Below are 19,086 nucleotides of genomic sequence, written 5' to 3' on the forward strand. Positions count from 1 at the left end.
TAAAAAATCAAACAAGCAAATAAAAGAACCATTTCAAATGTTGGAGATCTCTGTGGCTGTGGTGGGGACTTCTTTTAACATCTCTCCCTGCTTCCTGTTACTGGGGGATTCTAGAAGCTTCCCTCATAGGTGGCCCAAACTGTTCTCTGCCACCTTTTCTAAGAAAATGAACAGCCTCTCAGCCCTGGGCACAAGAGCATGACTATGGATCTTTATTTTTCTTACTCTTTCCTTCAATTTCCTTTTTTTTTAAATTATCTTTATTTAAACACCTTGATTACAAATATAATTGTAGTTGTATGATTACAGTCATGTAAAGAACACCCCCCTTCACCAGTGCAGGATTCCCACCACCAATTTCCCAGATCTACCTACTCCCCACCCCACCCACACCTGTACTCGAGACAGGCTTTCTTTTTTCCTCATTCATTCACATTGTTATGATAGTTTTCAGTGTAGTTATTTCTCTAACTGCACTTATCATTCTATGTGGTGAGCTTCATGTCATTGGCTGCACCTACATAGGAGGATGGGGGGAAGTAAGGGTTGGGACTGAGGCAGTAAAATATTAGAAATGAGCTTTGTAGGGCAGTATCAAGGTACCAATACAAGATGGATATTATGGATATATAGAATATATGCACACAATACTATCAATATGAAAACAAAGAGAAAAAATTTCCACTGACTGTCCCAATATAAACCAGTGCTAGAACAGCCTGCCCTACTCCCAGAGCGCATTCCCATTAGTGTAGGGAGAGATAGGGGGAAAGCCTGTTGACCCCTATAGAGTCCACCTAGACCAGTGCCCAGGGAAAGACTGAAGTCCAGGGGAGAAAAACCCTATACCTGGCAAGAGCTGGTCTCCAGAATCAAGGAAGAAATCAGAAGCCAGATGTCTGCCCGCCCTCCTCCCCATGCACCTCCCCCCTGGAGTACGGAGGGAGGGGGGAATCTGAGGACCACTAAGTGTCCACCTGAACCCACTTCTGGCCATCTGAGCTGGCACCCAGGGAAGGCCTGGAGTCAGGGGAAAAAGACAAGGACAGCTGGGGGCCTGCCAAGCCTCCCAGCACTCCCCAGGCTAGGGAGAAAGGCTCTGGTATGGGGCCTCCCCACAATTTCCTTTTATATTGTTGTTGGTTTTTGTTTTGTTTTGTATATTTTGAGAGCCACACCCAGCAGTGCTCAAGAACCTGCCCTGACTGTCAGGTCCTAGCTATGTACATAGGGCTCATTCCTGGCAGGGCTCAGTGGACCTTATGGGTATGGGAAATTAAATCCAGGTCTACATATGAGTTGTTTGTTTTTGTTTGTTTAATTTTTTGGGCCACACCTAGTGGTCCTCAAGGGTTATTCATGGCTCTGTGCTCATAAATCTTTCTTGACAGGCTTGAGGGACCATATAGAATGCCAGGAATCGAACCCAGGCCTGTCCTGGGTCCGTCACATGCAAGGCAAATGCCTACCGTGTGCTATCGCTCTGGTCCCTACACATGAGGTTTTGAACCGTCTTCTTCTCCCCTTACCAAGTTGTTTTTGTTTTGTTTTGGGGCCATACCCAGCAGTGCTCAGGGTATACTCCCTGCCCTGAGCTCATGAATTGCTTCTGGCGATGCTTTGGGTACCATATGGAATACCAAAAATCAAACTTGGGCCAGCAACATGCATGTACCCAATCCACTGTACCATCGACTCAGGTCTTTCCTTCTCAGTCTTTTAAAGGGACCTTGTCCCTGACTACTGTGCTGAGGGGTTGTGTGACACCAGGGCAGGCAGGAGCCATGCTGAGGCTCTTAAACTGCAAAGTACTTGGCAGGATTTGTGGGTCCAGAGATAATGACAGGGTGTGTGACATGCCAGGCCCCTTACACTTAATAGAGCTTGGTAGAGCAGGAATCTGACCTGAGGCCAAGAGAGCCAGTGAGCCAGATATTTGCACCCTGAACTTGCCCCTACACCCCCCCTTAATAACCTGATTACATTTAGCCTCTCCAGTGATCTTGGATAATTATAGCAAACACCCCCCTTCACCCCACTCTGCTTTCTTCTTTGAACATTTTTCATTTGCTTTATGTTGGGGGGGGCAACACAGCAGTGCTCAGGGGTTATTTCTGGTTCTATGCTCCTGGTGGCCCTTGGGGAACTATATGTGGTGCCACTTAATGAACTCAGGTTGTCCCCTAAACCATTTCTAGCCCCTCTGTTTCATGTTGTAATAAATCCAAAGCTTCCCTTAAATACACCCCCAATACCTTCCTGAACCCAAAGAGGTCACTTGGCAAGTGTGAGAGGAGGGAGTAAAGGAGCTAAACACAGGATGGTATAGCATCTGGATCTGGGCATTTTGGCTCCAGGAAGAGGCTAGAAAATCCAGTTAGGTAATCAGCAGGGATGGCAGAGGGATGCTCTTCTCTTAGGTGCAGACATCATTGGCTTTTAGGAATCTAGTGTCTCTCCTTCTTTAGCTCAGCTCTGTCCACTCAGGAAGCTCTACTGTTGCTCAGGAGAACTTGAACTTTCCATAAGTAATGAGAACATCTTTGTAAAGAGTCTTGGCATGGAGCTATGGAGTGCAACGGGGCATATGCCTAGCATGAGAGAGTCCTAGAGGTTCCATGCCTGGCACCACTTGATCCCCTGAACACACTATTAGGTGTGGCCCTCCATTTTTGCCAAGCCCAAACACTGCAGAATCATTGTGCATGTAAAATGCACTGGTTTGCCCTCTGCACTCTTGCTCTCCATTTCAAGTCTTCATGGTTTAGTCCCTCACCTCATTCAATCTACCTAACAAATTCCTTATCAGAGAAGCCCTGTCTGATCCCTCTATTTCATATAACACACCCTTACCTTCCCCTGTAATGTAGTTAGAAAGAAGTCAAAGGAAGACCGGATTATTTGATAATATGAAGTGTATCAAACCAACATGTTGCATACCTCAAACTTACACAGTGGAAACTGTCAAATGACATCTCAGCAAAGCTGAAGGACACAGAAGTGGCCACAAGGCCTTGGTAGCTGGTCCTGTTCAGAAAAGTCCTCTGCCACCTAGTGACTCTAGATGGAGCAGGTCTGTGACCAGCCTCACCCATTGGCCCTCCCTTGGCACATTCCCATCAACTTGTAAGGAAGGCATGAGTGAGCCACAAACTAGGGGGACCAGCTGAAGAGAGAAGCCAACACCAAGGTCCAGGTGTGTGAGGGGCCTTCTAGAACCTTTAGTTCCCTGGAGGACCTAACTGCAGCCTCTCAGAGTAGCCTACATCCTGCAGAAGAGCTGCCAATTCAGGGGTTCAGGAAATTGATGCTGCCTCAAGCCACTAAATTGAAGGATGGTTTGTTAAGCAGTCACAGATAATAAGATAACTGCTTTTTCCTTCCTCATATCATCAGTGGATAGATATTTCCTCTTGCCCAACCAGAATGAAAGTTCCTAGAAAAAGAACACTTGGCTCTTTTAAATGCTGAAATAACATTGCACAGAGCAAATACATATTGAATGAGAATGCAGATAAAGTGATCCATCAAGAACCCTGATGAACTCCTGAGGAATTCCAGGGTATTTGAGAGAAAACTCTTAAGATTTTGAGGTCAATATCAAAAGAAAAGCACAAGCCATGCCTGGCACTGTTGGGCTTGCCGGGTCCCAGGTCCCTGAACAACCCGAGCCTGTACTATCAGGAGGCCCAAACCAGCTCATTTGGATCCATGACCAGGCAGTCAGACTGAGGGGTTCCAGCCGGCCTTGACCATTTCTGGTTGGGAACTCTGCCAGGAATGACCTAGCAGACAGTGGGAAAAGATACATGGGGAAAGGCATGTGAACTCAAGGGCTATTTTTGTAGAGAAATGTGGGAGAATGATCAAAATTGTGCAAATGTCAAAAGACAAGTTCTGCAAATCGCATGCCAATGAGGTGGCCTGCATTTCTCTCTGCTTCTATCTACACAAATGGACAACCTGGATGCCTGCCCAAGCCCCATTTCCTTTGGTGCTGAGGAGATATGGCTCTGGACTCTCACTGTCTGGACAAGTCCTGGACAACTTGCTCAGCACCGGATGGATTCCGCTGATTGCAGAGGTTCTTTGTTGCCAGCCCTAATACACAGCAAATTCTGCTGGGTAAAGAGTTGGGTAGAGAGATGTAAGATGCATTCCTATATGGACAAAGGCATGAGATGAAACGAGTGGCCCCTGTCAGATGGGCCAGGACCTGGAGACACACCTGGCAGCAGGGCCTTGGGAGATCAGGCAGATGGCACATGGCCTCCAGGGCCAGGAATGATTCCTGAGAAGTGACTTCAGAACCAAGTTTTGGTTGCAGGGAATGATGTCAGGAGGGAGAGATGGAGGGGCTCGGTGGGAGTGCTGGACTGAGTGTGCTTAAAAGAAGTATGTGTGGTGGGGTTTAGGGGATACAAAGGATAGGATTTGGCTAAGATGAGACTGGAAGTGTGTCTCACTCTCTCCTAAGTGACCTCCAGGTCATCCATGGGATAAGCTTGGTGAGGCACTAAGCATGTGCCAGGCACTAAGTGCTCTGCCTGAGTGATCACTTAATCCACAGCTGTGAGCTACACTAAGGTACCTATCTGCCAGCTGAAGACAGTGAATCAGAGGGTCAGTTACTGCCCAATTATAACTGGGTTAATAAATGCTGTGGCTGAAAGCACTGGGTCCCCCAATCCTCCCTCTTCTTTCTATTTAGTTTCTATGTGACTATTTAAGAGCAAATTCCTTATAAGTCAACAAAATATCAGATTCAGCTCTAGTTACTAGGTCCTCTTTAAGTACTCAGTAGCAACATACAGTTAATGGCCAGAATGTGGGAAATGCAGATGTAGAACAGCCAGAAAGTTTTAGTAGATGGTGCTATCTGAGAGTAATGGGAGAGATGCGAGGAAAAGGAGCTGGAGGGCATTTCCCAGTGTCCCTTGCATATGGCCCCAGTCTCATCCATTCATCCAGGAAGCTGGGCAGGGAAGATGTGTGCTATTTGGACCAGGGTCTATGGAAGGGAAAAAGTCCTTTCTCCTACAGGACTTCTCTATTGAATGCCAAAGACAGTGGGCCCCTAAGTATGGCAAGACCCCAAGAAGACAGGACCCTGAGTCACCATCTAGAACAGGCCACTTGACAAAAATAAATGCCCTTCTGGGACTATTAGATGATCCAGAAATAAACTTCTATTGTGTTGGCGTCATTATACATGTTCTAGCTTATTTGTGTCAGCAATTTAACCTGATTTAACTTCACTCCGTGGCATGGCCAGGGTTTGAACCTTGGGATTTTTGAGTGGAGCCCATACTCTTTTGCTACTACACATTGGCCAGGAAGATCTTTTTAAAATACAAAATTGATTCTGCCACTCTCCTTCCGCAGAATTAGAAAAGTTTTCTTTGTTACAGAACTAGTTTGGGGTCCTCGATAGGATCTGAGGCCTTAAGAATTCTCGAAGCTTCATCGGCTTCTTTAATCTTTGAAGCTTTTTTTAATTTTAATTTTTTTAGTTCCAGGAATGGAACCCAGGGCCTCACACATGCAAGGCAAAGACTCTGCTACAGTACCTTCTGCCCCACCCACTAGGCCCCCTCCCTACCCACTGAGCCCCCTCCCTAACCCTTCCATGTAACTTTACCCCTTGAGTATTCATTGGAACCACACATGCCCTCAGCCTGAAACGCCCCTTTCCCACATCCTCAGCTGTTGAAATCCTAGTCATCCTTTGAAGTTCAGTTCAAATATACCTTTCTTTATGAATTCATCCCCATCCCTGAAGTCAAAATGAGTCATTCACTCTTTCAACACTTTTCTAGATTTTTTTTTTTTGTTTCCTTCCAGAAACACAATGTTAGACTGGTAATAATGATTGGTGGTGGAAATAATGATGATGAGCAGAAGCGTAATTATGATGTAACAGTCATGGTTCTTAGCGATTTACATATATTAATTCATGCAATTCCCATGCCAAACCTTCGAGGGACTATTATTATCTCCATTCTTCAGATGAGAAACTGAGGCACAAAGAGAAGTTGCCCAGAATTCTGCAGTTAGGAATGGAAGTGCTGGGATTGAAAATCATACAGCTTGAATTTGGAATGGGGGTACCTGTGTGTCTGTCTATAGTCTCACCCTTGAATGGGGTATCTGTGTATCTGTAGCCTCTGTCCTGACACAGGGAGCTTGTCATGGTCAACAAACACTTGCATGTCCAGATTGCAGGCACTAGACTGTGGACACTTGAATCCTCCTGAGTTCTGTCTGAGTCTTTGCAGCCTGAGATGCCTGCAAGAATTGTGACCTTTTGAGACAAGACTGTAACATGCAGACTCTTGGACACCAGCAGACAGGCCTCTCTCTGACATAAGGCTGGCTCACTTTGATTCTTCCTGGCATGGGGGCTCTGATACTTTAGACTTAAGCTAGAAAGCATATCTTTCGATTCTGGGTCTCTCAGGGCCCAGAATCAGCTTATTATTTATTTTGTTGCTCCTAGGAGCCAAAAAGAGGCAGAGAAATACTGCCCAGCGTTTAGTCCGGAAGCTGCAGCTGTGTTATCAATGAAAAAGGCTGAGAAGGTGGCCTACATCCCCAATTTTCTCCTTCTCTTTAACTGGGCAAAAACAGCCAATGCCTGAGATCTCTGGGGGCCTTACTCTGGAGCAAGTGCAAAGAGGCCTGGTTTCCTGTTCATCTCATGAAGTCTCAGAGAGCAGATGAGCTTGATGCAAGTCCCAGAGCCTTGAGCCAAAGCCAGTTCTGTTGTTTTATTAGCCACCAGGAGCTAGAGCCTCTCTAGCTTTCCAAGAGCAGAACTAATAAAAGGCAATTCAGGGAAAGTAGGAAAAGGACAGAGGGAAGAAACCCAGCTTTTCCAGTGATGGTACAGAGTCCTGCATATTGAGGGCAAGCACCAGATTCCTTTTTGTGTCATATCCCTTTGAGAATAGAAGACCCTTTTTCCTTGAGAATCAACAGACCCACCTAGTCCCTCCTCTTGGCTCAGCTGTCTCCTCACCTGTAAAGTGGCAATCCCCCCGCAATACAAGGCAGCTGTGCTGGCCTGGTCCACACTCTGCAGAAATTAGCTCTTCAAATAATGCCAAGGCCCTGTCCCACTTCCTTTGACTACACCTTAGACACCAGAAGAGACAGATCCATTCATTAGTCTATACAACAGCAGACACACGCCCGTGTGTCTATTCTGCAACAAAGGAGGATTCAGATCATTAATTGGGCTTCCACGTACAGCTTTATTCTCCAGGCTAATATTTGTGCTGATTACCAGATCCCAGATAAGGGCTCCTAGAGGAATGTGGGCGAGCCTTGTTCCCCTGTGGGAAGCACAAAGCCGACATGGAGAGATTGTAAACTCTGATCCACTTTCATCTCCCAAGCTGGAACAAAGGCAAAAAAGCACAATGACTGCATCTTAATTGCTCTTTCCATCCAGACCAGCCTCGGCCTCAAATCTGACTCCACATGCTTGGGTGAGCCAGAAACCAACAAAAAACTTTATGACTAACAACATTGTCTTACCTTCAAAACAGCCTACACAAAAGACCACCCATTAATGAATACAGCAATTAGTACAATTGTCATTGGTTTCTATGGTGAGGCACTGACACGCCTTCCTTTGACCCTCCCTCCACCTACACATTCTTTCTTGCCAGAAAGAAAATCCAGAGAATACCTGAAGCAACAGACGTGCTGCGCTGAATCAAAGTCACTAATCTCTGATATGGAGATTACGAGTGGTCCTACCCTAATGAAGCACCTGGGATCAGAGAAGCCAAGAAGTAGAAGGGAGGTGAGAGGTAACAGTCCAAACTGTCCTCCAAAGCAGGCCTCCTCTCTGGGATTTTTAGGTAGAAGGAGATTCAGTTTCTGCCTGGATGTTCTAAATGGCGAAGCCTTCACCATGTGAGCAGCTGCTAGGGCTGCCATGTTGGGCTGTTGTATGGATGAACCTCTCATCCTAAGCTACAGCACCAACTATCCTTTTTTACCCATTAGCTAAAAATCCAAACCTACTATATATCTGTTTTCTAAAGACCATCAACATTTTCCAATCCATTTTATAGCTATCATGTATTCTCCTCCCATGCTCTTCAGAAAATCCTCCTCTCTCTAAAAATTTGACCCTCAAAACTCAGGACTCAGGTTTCCAGAAAAACCCCTGTAGACAGCACCCCCTTTCCCTGAATGCCATAGATGAAGGAAGGGGACCTGAAGGTGTTGAGGGGCCTGCAGAAGTTCTAGTGGCCCCCAACTCTCTTGAGCCCTGAGGCGTTAAGCCGAAGGTTTGTGGAAAGATACATTCTCCAGGTAAGAAGGGCCCATTCCACTGGACTCAGAATATTTCTAAGCTGGGACCTCAGGGATACTGGTTCACTTCCTAAGCCACCAGAGAATCAGCTAGTAGCTCTTTAATACTTGACACTGGCATGTTTTACCTGTGACTGACACTTGAGTGCGACTTAATTAACACAAATGGCAGTCTAGGTTACTAGTATAGATCAGTCATCTGTGTCCTCCTGATAAATGGGGGCTCTGAGAGAGTGTATAGTCCTATAGTCCTATAACCATGAGGCCTCTATTCCAACCAATGTTGTTTGAATCTGTTCCCTGTGTCAGGTACTTTAGGTGCTGCCAGTATAACTATGAACTTAACTCATGAAGAGATGGGGGTTAGACCACAGAGTAAAAGAAGAAACAACCAGAGGAAAGGCTGCATACAAGTACTGTGGAGAAAATTAACAAGAAAAGGAAGATAGAAGATGAAGGGCACTAGGAAGCATCACAGACTGTTGCCCAGGAGGGGAAAAAAAATCACACTGAAATGGTGACATTTGAGTGAAATATGGAAGGAGATGGAAATTTTTAGAAAGAGCATTCCAGATGGTGGAAATGGCCAATGCAAAGGCTCTCAGGCAAAAGCATACCTGGTGTCTTCAAGAAGACTATTGTGTTTGTAGCTGACTGAGCTGAGGGGTGAGATCAGAGAGGTGGTAGTGGTGGTGGTGATGGTGGTGGTAGTGGTGTGTGTGTGTGTGTGTGTGTGTGTGTGTGTGTGTGTGTGTGTGTCTTGGGGAGATAGCACATCTTTCTGGAGGCCGGAGAATAACTGTGGCTTCTTTCCAGAGCATGATGATGAGAGTTTGGAATAGAAGAGTAAGTAACATGATCTGATTTGTCTTTTACAAATGTCACTCTGGTTGTTGTGTTGAAAATAGACTGCAGAGTGACAAGATGAAAGCAGTGGGACCAGATAAGAGACACTGCACTAATCCTGGGGGAGAATGACTTTGGTGTGGCATGAAGCTGGGGCACAGGAGAGGGTAGTGAGAACTACCCTGATTCTTCTCAGGTTCTGATTCTTCATCAGTTCCACAGATGAAGCCAGTGCTGTCTACTGAGAACTCAGAGTTGTTTGGGATGGAGCCCTCAGAGGTCTGGGCCAGAGTCACTGGTCCAGTGAAGCTTCCCCCTGGCTCTGATGTGGGGACACTTCTGTTAGAAAGGTTTGTGTGTAGGGGGTAGATGTCTGTTCAATACTTATGTGGTGTTCAGGAGCTGGATGACTTCTGGGCTGGGGTGTCAGGACAGACCAAATATTGCAAGCATGGGAGCAGCAGAGGACACAGATGAGGAGCCATAGACAGGCCTGGGCTCAGGGGTGAGGTTGAAGAGGTCAGACATGACGGGTTCAGGATATAGAGAGATGCAAAGAGCTCTACACTCAGCCAAGTACTTTCCCGCATCCATGATTCCCAGAGTTATATTTTCTTTGTTTCCAAGTTTTCTCCTATACCTCTGCAAGAAAGCACAAATGAAAGATGCAACAGATATTTACGGAATGTGTCCTTCTAAGGATAGAAAGGAGTGGGGCTCGTTTCTCCTGCCCTGGGAACCCTGTCCATTTAGTGCTTGTGTGACCCTGGAGTTGGGCTCAGGGCCTTACCCTTGCTTGGGCACTCCCTAGACAACTTCCTAAGCCAGTTCTAGGTCCTTGTCTCTTGAATGCCCCACAGCAGGCCTGACAGATTTATCTAAGTACTTGCAGCAGAACTGAGCTTTGAAATCATGGTCTTGTGGCTGCACTTTAAGCCTCTGAGCCATCTTCCAGACCCAAGCATAGCTTCCTAGCAGACACATGATTTTGGCTCAAGCTCCTTTACTTAGTTCCTACTCAAACTCTGCTTCTCAAATATGGTTATGCGCACAAGGTTGCAGAGTAGAACTAGGGCAGATCTGTGTGTATTGAGGGGCAGGGTGTGGGGCAAGCCCAGCCTTGCTCACTCAGTTTCCTCTGTCTGTGTAGCACCTCCTAGAACCCGTTTCCAAGCTCCTCAGCCCACTGCACCCCCAGCCTCTCCCTCCACTCCAGAGCTGAGCACAGACCATCAGAGAGGATCTCCTGGCCCAACTGCCAGCCAGGAAGGGAAAGGCCGAGTAACAGTGAAAGAAACCTTGCCTGCCTGCAGCCCCGGGCAGTGGGGAAGGAGTGCTGAGCTGGAATCTATATTAGTAACACATCGTGGTAGACTGTGAGGCCAGCACAGTGGGCAGCTCAATTTTCTGCTTGTTAGAAGTCATTAGTGGTTCTACAGAGAAAGCTGGGTGGGCAGAGTGGGGGGAGTTTATGTGCAACAATAAATTCCTCTATAAGCCACAAAGCCTTACAAATTTGCAGCTAATAAACCCACAAAAGTAGGCTGATTAAGAACTGGCGAGGAAAGAGTTCCCAGTTCTTGCAGCATGAGTCTCTGGAGGCTGCCTGATCTAAGGGTCGAGGAGGTCAGAGTGTCAGCCTGGCTCCTCCTGCACTAGGTGACGTTGGCCAAGGCAGGCTCTCCATGCCTCAGTTTCCTTGTTGGTCTCACAGGGATACACAGTTCCTGCCTAGTCTTTTTCAGCAGGTAGTTTTTTTTGGGAGATGGGGGGACAGGGGTATGGAATAACAGATAATCTCTGAAGGTGACAGTCTTTTATTTCTCTTAATTGCAGGGTATTATTAACAATTGCAGGAATAATCAACACTTGAAAGCAACTGATGCCTCTAACCCATCAGCCAGTCTCTGAGGGATATGCCATAGAGTCTGGCAGTGGGTAGCTACACTGTGTTGAATGGGAACCCCTCTCCCCCAGATATTCCCTAGCTCTAATTTGCAACCCTGTGCACGTGATCATATTTGCGAAGCAGAGTTTGAGTAGGAATTAAGTGAAGGAGCTTGAGCCAAGATCATCCTGAGCCCTAAATCCAGTGACAAGAGTCCTTACTAGGAAAGACTCTGACCTTGGAATTATGTGATTTCAAGCCAAAGAATGTACCATTTGATAAGCAAGTGGAACAGACTCTGCCTGGATCCTTCTGCCAGCAACCCTGGATTTTATTTTGCAAGGAAATTTATCTTCTGGGGGCTTTTGGGGAGCTATTACTGCTGAAGCCCCTACTATGTGATATTTGTGATGGCATTCTCAAAAAGTTGATTACCTGGCAGCTCCAATGTACCCCATAGAGAAGATAAACCACTGCTCGCTGCAAAATGCCAGAGCCAGCAGCCGCTATGGCCACCTTAATACACAGTGCTGAAAGCAAGAGGGGAGAAAGAGAAGAGAAGGGAGAAAAAGGCTATAACTAAATACAGGAATAAAGAGACATAGAAGTGGAAGTCTCATGCCTCAAGTCCAGGACATTGGAGAGACACGTGTCTGGAAGCAAAGGCTGATGCAGGAAATAATCCACACACAGTTAAGGGAATAAAACAAGTTCAGGAACTCCAACACGCAAGCCTTCCACTTCTAAGGACCAGATAGCTCAGTGGTGGAAAACAGAAGGTGCAACAGAGGCTTTTTCCTGAGGCCCTGGGTCTTCTATTAGGAAGCACCAGACCACACCCTCAGGCGAAAAACAGGTGGTCTTAAAACACCAATCCAAAGGGTGCTTCATCAAAAAGGTGCTTCTGATCAATGAGTAATGAACATTTGTTGAATAGGGTGGAATTGGTTAATCCAACACGCCATCATGCAGTATTAAATGGGAAGACAGGGAAGAGAAAGCCCCTGTTCTTCCAGGTAATGTACTAGCATTGGGCAAGTTGTAAAAATCCCAAATTCTTGCCCTGCAAGGCCAGGTGACACGGACCCACAATTCTGGAGGCACTGCAGAGTTTGCTTCCAGCTCTGTAGCTCAAGTACAATCTTTCCTCCAGGACGCTGATAAGCACAAAAAAGAGGCTAATCATTGGGCTTGAATGATTCTTTGAAACCAAGTCAGAGCCAGTTCGAAACAACACCTGAGAGCCAGGTGATCTGGCTGATGCTGAGACAGAGGGGCACTTGGTAGCCACAAAGCTATGTGGAAATTCTTCCCTGAAGCAGTTGGCCGGGGTATCTGGCAGCAGAAGTATTTTATTAGAAATGAACCAGTGTAAGGCAGAACCCTACAAACTCCTGCACAAACCCCACTGGGGTACTGAGAGAGAGAGAGAGAGAGAGAGAGAGAGAGAGAGAGACAGAGAGACAGAGAGACAGAGAGAGACAGAGAGAGACAGAGAGAGAGAAAGGAGAGAGAGGAGGGAGAGGAGAGGAGAGGTGAGAGGAGGGAGAGGAGAGGAGAGGTGAGAGGAGAGGTGAGGAGAGAGAGAGCGAGAGCGAGAGAGAGAGAGCGAGAGAGAGAGAGAGAGAGCGCTGCATGTTATCTGTTCCATCTAGTCCTATTCTCTGAAAGGGAAGGACCTGCACAAGGGAGATGGCCTCAACAGCTGGTGCTTGCTCCTGGTTTGCATATGGGAGGCCTGAACTCAATCCCCACCACTGCGTGGTCTCCTGAGCACCATCAGAAGTTACCCCTGAGGGGCTGAAGCAATAGCACAACGGTAGGTGTTTGTCTTGCACGCGGCCAACCTCAGATGGACACCGGTTCAATTCCTGGCATCCATATAGTCTTTGAGCCTGCCAGGAGTGACTTTTGAGCACCAGCCAGGAATAACCCCTAAGCACCACCAGGTGTGACTTCCCCCCCAAAAAAGCAGTTATCCTGAGCACTGTTGGAGGTGATCCAAAAATGCATCACCCTCCCAAAATAAAAAGTCAGTCTAGGGCCTCTAGTTGAGTCAGATTTGTCTAATGAGGTCAGATCAGAATGTAGCAGACTGTCCCCCAGACCCACTCTGTCCCTACCCTCCCTGACCTCTGGCGGATCATCACAGATGACATGCCCAGAAGGAGGGATGGAAGGCCCCTTATGATGTCCTTGCTGCTATGTTTTTCCTGTTTGCATTTTGCACAGAATCTGTTGACTGATAGAACTGGGATTTGGTGGGCTGCAGTCAACTTCATGCCCCTTGCTCTGACCCAATAAAAGAGCTTTGTTTCAGGCCCTGGGACTTTTTGGAGAACTATTCCTAATCACACTTTCCCTTCTGTATCCACCCAGATCCCTGTGTGTGAGGTGTCTGCCTCACAATAGCACTTGTGCTAAGTGGACGAACATGTTAGGAGTCAAGGTTCTGACTTACAAAGGTTTCCTATCTGCTAACTACAGAAACATGGACACCCACACTAGTCCTATCTCAAGCAGGGGCCAGCCTATCTTGGAATTTCCCTATTCCCTGTGGGTACCCCACCATGGGAGCAGAGGAAACACAGCCATAGGTTTGGGTGGGTCTTACTGCCTCTGGCTGGGGTTTCTTGGCAAAGTCTGAGACAATGATGAAGAAGCAACGTTTCCAGAGCCTTCTTCCTCCAGGTTCAGACATTCTTTGAGTCCTGGCATTATATGATCTATTTGGATTAGGAGAAGAGAGGGCATAACAGACCCTTCCCTAAATACTCAGACTAACCTGGATCCTTTACAGAGCACAGTTCAAGCAATCTACTTCCTCCTTGCTTTTTTGAGGGATCCCATTGTGCAGATGGAAGAAAGTGAGATTTACAGAGGCCAGACTAGTGAGACTGTGCAGGGATGTCTGCTATGTGCTAAGGTGTGAAGTGGAGGCATGAACTGTACAGCATGTGTTCCAAGAGCAAGCAGCAGCCATGTGTGTCATGGAGTGACTACGTGGCCACACAGGTGCAGTGCCGGTACCTGGCACCATGCTCCACAGAAGAAGAGCTGAGTGCCACTTTCTTCTTAAAGGGGCCACAGACAGAGCCAAACTACAGTCTGGCCAGGACTTGGCAGGAGTATCTTGTTCCTACTATGGGAGATGAGAAGGTCTCAGTGGCAGAGATTTACAGGGCCTAGGGGAGAAATACCCTTCCAGGGAGAAGCTCACATGAAAAGCTCCAGAGAAAGAACTAAGGCTGCAGAGCCTGCCAATTCTGCAACAATTAAAAGGTTTGAATCCCAAGTTCTTTTATTCTCAGGGAGCTCCTCCTCCCTCCACATCTGGCTGTACCCTCAAGCTCCCCAGAAAATGCTCTGGGGGAATAGAGGATAAAGAACACACTTTCCCCTTTTTTAATTGGAGATCAAAAGTTGGAAGAAGTTTTCCCTGTGGGGTGGGAGGAAGGGCTAGTGCTGAGATAGGATGGGGAGAGAAGGCAGGGCAGGACAAGCTCCTAATCTGGCTGCTTGGCCCTGTAGAAATGTGGTCACGTAGGCGCCTCGTTTAAAGCACGCATCAATCCCATCAAACCCGGGAATGGAAGGACAATGCAGACGCCAGAACTGAGGTGCATAGAGGCAAAAGGCAGCCTGAATCTCAGGGTTCAGAAGTGCCACTGCCACCAAGGGCTGAAGGCTGGCTGAGTCACTATCTATTCAGGCTTTCCAGTGTAAAGTTGTAGGGAGACATTTTTTGCCCTGGCCTTGGCTTTCCCATCTGTACAGTGGGCACAGGCTCAGCACACTGTGAGCCGAGCCAAAAGCTCTGCAGATGAAAGGGAGAGAAGTGGGCGCTGCGGCAGGGCTGCTCTGTGATCAAGCCAGCAGCAGCTGTGCCAGGCGCCCTGAGCTGCGATCCACAGCTAATTGAGAAAGCATTCGGCAGTATGCCCCAGAAGTGAAGAAATACAAGTCGGCTTTTTAGAAGTGCCAACCTGCACCCAGCTTGCGTGCCCCCTCCTTATGACCCACCTGGTTTCCCAGCAGATCCACAGCTCCCACACTCCTAGGAGTTCCAACACCACCCCCAAACCTCATGCCTTTTGGAGGGAGACAGTGAGGACTGGATTTCTAGGAGGGAAAGAAACTCGGTGGATATCCGCACTTCTGACACTCTACACAGTACACTTGCAGAAGTCACGTTTGACCCAGGTGGCTAAAGGGGGCCAGGCATACTCCCAGACTTGCTCTGTCCCTAATGAGCTGTGTCACCCACTAGAGATTGTCAAGGGAATAACACGTTCTGTCCAGAAGCCCCTGGTTGCAGAGCATGGACCCCACTCCTGAGGAAAACCTGCACCTTCTCAGTTCTCCTACTTTGAGATGAGCTGAGGCCAGCTCTAGTGGGGTCCTTGAAGCATAAGTGCTCCCCTCCTGGCTGGCCAGACAGAGTCATGTACAGTCTGGCCCCAGCCCTTCTCCTCCACAAATACAACACAGACAGCCTGGGGTGCTCCCTCATAGCCCATGCCCATGGCCTTAGCTGCTTCAGTTCTAGAAAATACCTCACTATGGAAGCCAGGCTTGAGGTTCTGTGTATGGTGGGAGTGGAAGAGAGAGCGCAGTGAATTTAGTTAGTCACTTTGAATCTAGCCCACATAACAGGCAACAAACCAAAACAGGCAATAGGATGGCTGGTAGGGGAGAAGGCAGTGCCCCTCTCTCCCTACTCTCACCTCTTCTACTCTAACCAGCCTTTCTCTCGTTCTCTGATGCCCAGGTGAACTGCAGGGTCTGATGGGATGCAGAGGTCACACACCCAAACAGAGAGCAAAAGGAGGTTAGCTCATAGTCCCAGACAGATGGCAGAATCAGTCTTACACTCAGATAGACAGCAGGCCAGATAGGACAGGTGACTAAGAACTTCTGGAACACTCTGAGTAAGGTCCAGGGACATGACTCCACACTAGAAATATGCTCCTGAACAGAGAGCAGTGCAGGGACCAGGCCAGGCCAGCACACACTGAAGGCAAGTAGACACAAGGGGCATACAAAGATGAGTGACATGGGATGGGGCAGCACGGGACAGGACCAGTAACATGGTACACAGGTAAAGAGAGGCCTGGACATTTGGGGGAGGGTCCCAGACCCATCTGCTAAAGTACAATAAATTCTAACTTCCTCACCTTCAGAGTTATATGTGCAAGTCTTTCACACAATCTCAAGAACCCACCAGCTCATCAAAATCCACTTTGATGCTGACATTAGTGTTTAGAGAAGGAGCAAGGGACTAGAGGTGGGATGGGAATAGGGGGATGGCAAAAGTGTCAAAACAGCACCTGTCCCTGGTACTGTTTACACACACAGACTCACATACATACACACTGTCTCTGTCACATAAACTCACACACATTTATGCACTCTCATACACACACACACAACTCTCTCACATACACATATTCTCTCACAATCTCACACACTCCGTCACACACACAAATATATACACTGGTAGCCATAGGTTCTTGTCCCAGGATCCCAGGGACAGGGTGGTATCCCCAGAAAGCCCCACCACAGTTTGCTCACAAGGGGCCTTTCAGCCAACCCCAAGGGGCTGGCAAGCCTCCTGAGGAGATGAAGGGGGTCGAGTGCACTCTGCCCTTCCCTGAACCCCAGGATGAGGATGTGGGAGCTGAGTGGCTTTCTAAGAGCCAACAGTTTGTGGGATTTTTATAGGCCATTCACGAGCTGCCACGCAGCTCTTCCCGCTCATGGCCTCTGGTCCTGCTCCCTTGTCAACAGCCGGCCAGACCCACAACAAGTTCAGACCTGCTGTGGACTCTGGCTCCACACCTCAGAACTTTTTTAATTTGTTTTTGGTTTGGGGATGCCCACACTCAACAGTGCTTTCAGGGCTTACTCCTGGCTCTGTGCTCAGGGATCACTCTTTCAGAGCACCCCTATGAGATGCTGGGAATCAAACCCAGGTGGGCCACATGCAAGGCAAATGTCCTCCCTTCTGTACTATCTCTCTGGTTCCCACATCCCAGACTTAATGGCCCCCTTCTACCTGCTCCTCACACATTCTCTCACTCTCACACAGTCTCTCTCTCTCTCTCTCTCTCTCTCTCTCTCTCTCTCTCTCTCTCTCTCTCTCTCTCTCACACACACACACACACACACACACACATACACACATTTATGCCTCATTTTCAGGAGTTGGGGGGGCTGCTGGAAGGGCTCTGAGGTGCCCCCTTGCCACATTCCCCTGAGTTCCATTCAGCTGATGGAAGAAGGTGGGTTGGCACATTTTAGAGAAAGTACCAGGACATGTCAGGGGTGGATCGGTGGGGTCCAGAACAGCATAGCATTCTGCTGGCCCACCTTGTCTCCTAGCCCACCCCCAACTCCAGGCTCCCAGGCTGGGTAGATGCCACTCACCCACAGCCCCATACTCACAGTGTCTCCAGACTGTGCAGGCCCTCAAAGCTGTGCGTACCCAGATGCTGGATGCGGTTGTTATGCAGATGCCTGTGTGGGAAGGAAGGGACGTCAGAAGGGGTGCCCACAGCCAGGGGGGCTGGGCGCAGGCAGTGCTTAAGCGGGAAAGTGCATGGACATGATGACCCCTGAATAGCCCCATTGTCTTTAGGGGCCAACAACTGGCAAGATGGATGCTTTCAGGTTACAAGCAGTACTGGTAAAATTGTTTCTTGGCCTTCCAACCGACGGAGAATGGGGAGAACCCCCGGCTTCCGCAGGCTCCCCAGGACAGAAGCCTGTTGTCAGAGGTTCTCAGCGGAGGCTCCTTTTCTGGTCAGGCTCCCCAGGGAGCCTGCTGGACTCAGTGGCCAGACACACTTCGGGGAGCCAGCAGCCGACCGCAGCAGACAACACATAATTAAGGGCGAAGCTCCCTGTCAGGGCTGGCGTGAGCTGGAGCCAGCTCAGGATGGAGCCTTGGAGGCAGCAGAATCAGGGGAGACTTCTGGAGGCCACGATCTGAACATGGGACCTGAAAGAGCCAGGACAAGAGAAGGGAAGGGTACTGCCAACAGAGGTGCCAGCTGGGCCCAGTGGTGGGTGAGTTGGGGCATTTGTGCCAGAAGGCAAAGGGCTGGCCTACAACATATCCTAGTGTGGGGAGATTGGAGATGCATCCTGGGGAGACTGCTGAGGCAAAGAACTAATCGAAAACAAGTGGCACAATGTTCTCCCAATTCTTGAGAAAAAGGAGTGAAAATAGTACACAAAATAGCCCTGTCCCCACCCTAACTATAAAAAGTAGCAGCAAAGCAGGGAGGGGGACTGAGTCTCATGTCTCAAAGCTAAATAACTCCAGGGCTAAAGAAGCATCTGGGAGCTCCCTTTTGCCCCTTTCTCCAGAAATGGGAACTGCTGAGAAGGGACTTCAGGGATATTCTTTGAGCCTGAGTTCTTCCTTGAACACGAATCTTGCTTGCTTGTCTCTATGCTTATTTTTTCAATGTATTCTCTATCCTTTATTTTTTCTCTACGTATCTTTTTTTTTTTTTTTTTTAATTTTGGGTCACACCTGGCAGTGCTCAGAGATTATTCCAGGCTCTGTGCTCAGAGATTACTCCTTGCTCTGTGCTCAGAAATCCCCCCTGGCAGGCTTGGGGGGCCATATGGGATGCCGAGATTCGAACCACCGTCCTTCTGCGTGCAAGGCAAATGCCCTACCGCTGTGCTATCTCTCCGGCCCTTTCTCTATGTATCTTTGCTTGTGTTTTCTTTTGAACACTTATTTATTTCCTTAACCCCTAAACCTTGCATTTTTCTAAGAAAGTTTTATCTAATAAATACATATAAAGGGATCTATATTCCAAGCTCAGAAGATATAGTCATTGAATCCAAGAGGGTCAAAAATTGGTCAGGATAGCTGTGGACTACAAAAATAGACGAGGGGGGGGGGGAGAGAGAGAATGAGAGAAAGAGGAAGAGAGAGAGATTAGAAATAAACTTCTCCCATGGGAACAGGAACAATTGATAGTGTAAATTCCTGTGTAAAG

General features: G+C 48.0%; 1 protein-coding gene across 1 annotated transcript in view; it reads right to left on the minus strand.

Moving 5' to 3' along the window:
* LGR6 (leucine rich repeat containing G protein-coupled receptor 6) overlaps positions 1 to 19,086 on the minus strand; it is a 121,351-nt gene that overhangs the window by 23,043 nt on the left and 79,222 nt on the right. The window contains exon 6 of the mRNA XM_049770626.1: positions 17,513 to 17,584. Within this exon, the coding sequence (XP_049626583.1) occupies positions 17,513 to 17,584 (72 nt within the window). The remainder of the gene's footprint in view (positions 1 to 17,512; positions 17,585 to 19,086) is intronic.

The sequence above is a fragment of the Suncus etruscus genome, chromosome 3 (genome assembly GCF_024139225.1).
Source record: "Suncus etruscus isolate mSunEtr1 chromosome 3, mSunEtr1.pri.cur, whole genome shotgun sequence".
Classification (NCBI taxonomy): Eukaryota; Metazoa; Chordata; class Mammalia; order Eulipotyphla; family Soricidae; genus Suncus; species Suncus etruscus.